This window comes from Notothenia coriiceps, unplaced genomic scaffold (genome assembly GCF_000735185.1).
Source record: "Notothenia coriiceps isolate Sejong01 unplaced genomic scaffold, NC01 NC01_scaffold00037246, whole genome shotgun sequence".
Taxonomy (NCBI): Eukaryota; Metazoa; Chordata; class Actinopteri; order Perciformes; family Nototheniidae; genus Notothenia; species Notothenia coriiceps.
In genome coordinates, this window is record NW_011369947.1 from 5,510,558 (window position 1) to 5,512,356 (window position 1,799).

The following is a 1,799-nucleotide window of genomic DNA, read 5'->3' on the forward strand; positions in this document are numbered from 1 at the left end:
TATATAGTTATATATATATATATATATATATATATATATATATATATATAATAATATATATATATATATATATATATATAACTATATAGATATATATATAACTATATAGATATAGATATATATATATACCTAGTCTAGACTTTTCTTTCCCTTGGACCATAACATCAGAAAAGTATGGTATGAACCTTGATACAAACTCCAGTCCAGTAGGTGGAGGGAAAGTACCTATTCTTCGGTTGACTACCGCTAATAACCCTCCAAGAAGGAGAAGAAGAAGAAGTAAAGGAAGAGTGGACAGTGTTGCAGACGGTCTCAGAATGTTTGGAAACGTTCTGCTCTTGCTGTTTCTCTTCATTAATATCTACAATGACCCTGCTGATGCACAGAAGAAAAAAGAGGTGACATTTATTCTGTAACACACACCGGGAAAAGTTAAACTGATATTTCTGCGGCTTTTCAAAAGTCCGTGTCAATCTGAGAAGCTAGGCTAAAAGCAACCAGGACATAGCTAACGTTCGCTTGTTGTATGGAACTATGGCAAAAACTAATAACTGCGCAACACATCACATGAATCTGCTATTGGCTCATGCAGGGGCACAGTCAGCGCTAGCTCTCTGAACCATGGATGTATAATAAGAACTCTGAACACGGCTTCAGGAAGTACAGACTGCTTCAGGAAGTACAGACTGCTACAGGAAGGACAAACTCCACTTCCTCTTACACGCCTAGAATGTGAATCAAGTTATCCTTTTCTCAAACAGATAACTTAATTAAACCTTTCGTTATTCAAACCATCTCTGTATTGATTGCTTTTATCAAGCATAGTGATACAATGTAGTATCCTAGTAGTAGGGAATATAACAATGAATGTATACCCCCACCGTGATGTTTTGTAGAACAGATTATCAGGCCGTTTTATGTGCAGGTTGCCAGCCATAACTATCACTACATAATGTCCATAATATTACATTTCTGTTGAATCAGGAATAGGTTTTCCTCTGCCTGAATGTAAAACAAAGAGATAAATGTTTTCATGAACATCTGATCATATGCAATCATGGGCGACGCCAGGATTTGTTTGCTGCAGTAGCTTAGCAGTTGCTATATGACAGCACGGCGTTGCTAGTTAATTTTCAAAATAAATAAACAAACAATACCAGTGGGTCAAGCACGAGCCTGTTCATATTGTAGCGTTCACCGCTATTCAAGATCACAGATCACGAGCCTTCAATGTCGAAAACGTTCTCTTTATTTTCTGGTATTGACGGCCACCACTGCCACGCCTTACAGAACCAATCAATAGTATAACACTCATCATTATGACTTTTCCCCACACTCGAAGACAACTCCTACCGTTCCCTCCACACTCACACCGAAAACGCACACACACACCTGGAAGGGGCGGTCTCTCCCTAACACCCACCAACAACATTGCCTAAATAAATAACTTTACAAATGTACTTAACTGTCCACATCTGATAATGATATGGCAACCACCTCGCACTATATTTTGTGCGGAAGGCAACGGAGGGACTATTTTATTTTATTCCCGGGCTGATTTTTAGTCCCAGTCCGCCACTGAACGTAGCTATTATGTAAGGTGCTGGTATATATATACTAACTGTGCTTTCCCCCCCAAAAAGTTGTAAATTAAACAAGTGAAGTACATAAAGCCGCGGAGGGTGGTAGTTTATAAACCAAAGAGTAACCGCCCTTACGGGACGCTCTAATAAGTAAAGCGAACGCACCCGCAAGGACACCAGGCCTCCTATTGGTTGAGGGATTTTGACAGGGCTGTT

General features: G+C 39.4%; 1 protein-coding gene across 1 annotated transcript in view; it reads left to right on the forward strand.

The window, feature by feature from the left end:
* The first annotated feature begins 263 nt into the window (after positions 1-263).
* The window catches only part of magt1 (magnesium transporter 1), a 9,128-nt gene continuing 7,592 nt past the window's right edge, over positions 264-1,799 (forward strand). Inside the window, exon 1 of the mRNA XM_010794644.1 lies at positions 264-398. Within this exon, the coding sequence (XP_010792946.1) occupies positions 318-398 (81 nt within the window). The 5' untranslated portion in view covers positions 264-317. The remainder of the gene's footprint in view (positions 399-1,799) is intronic.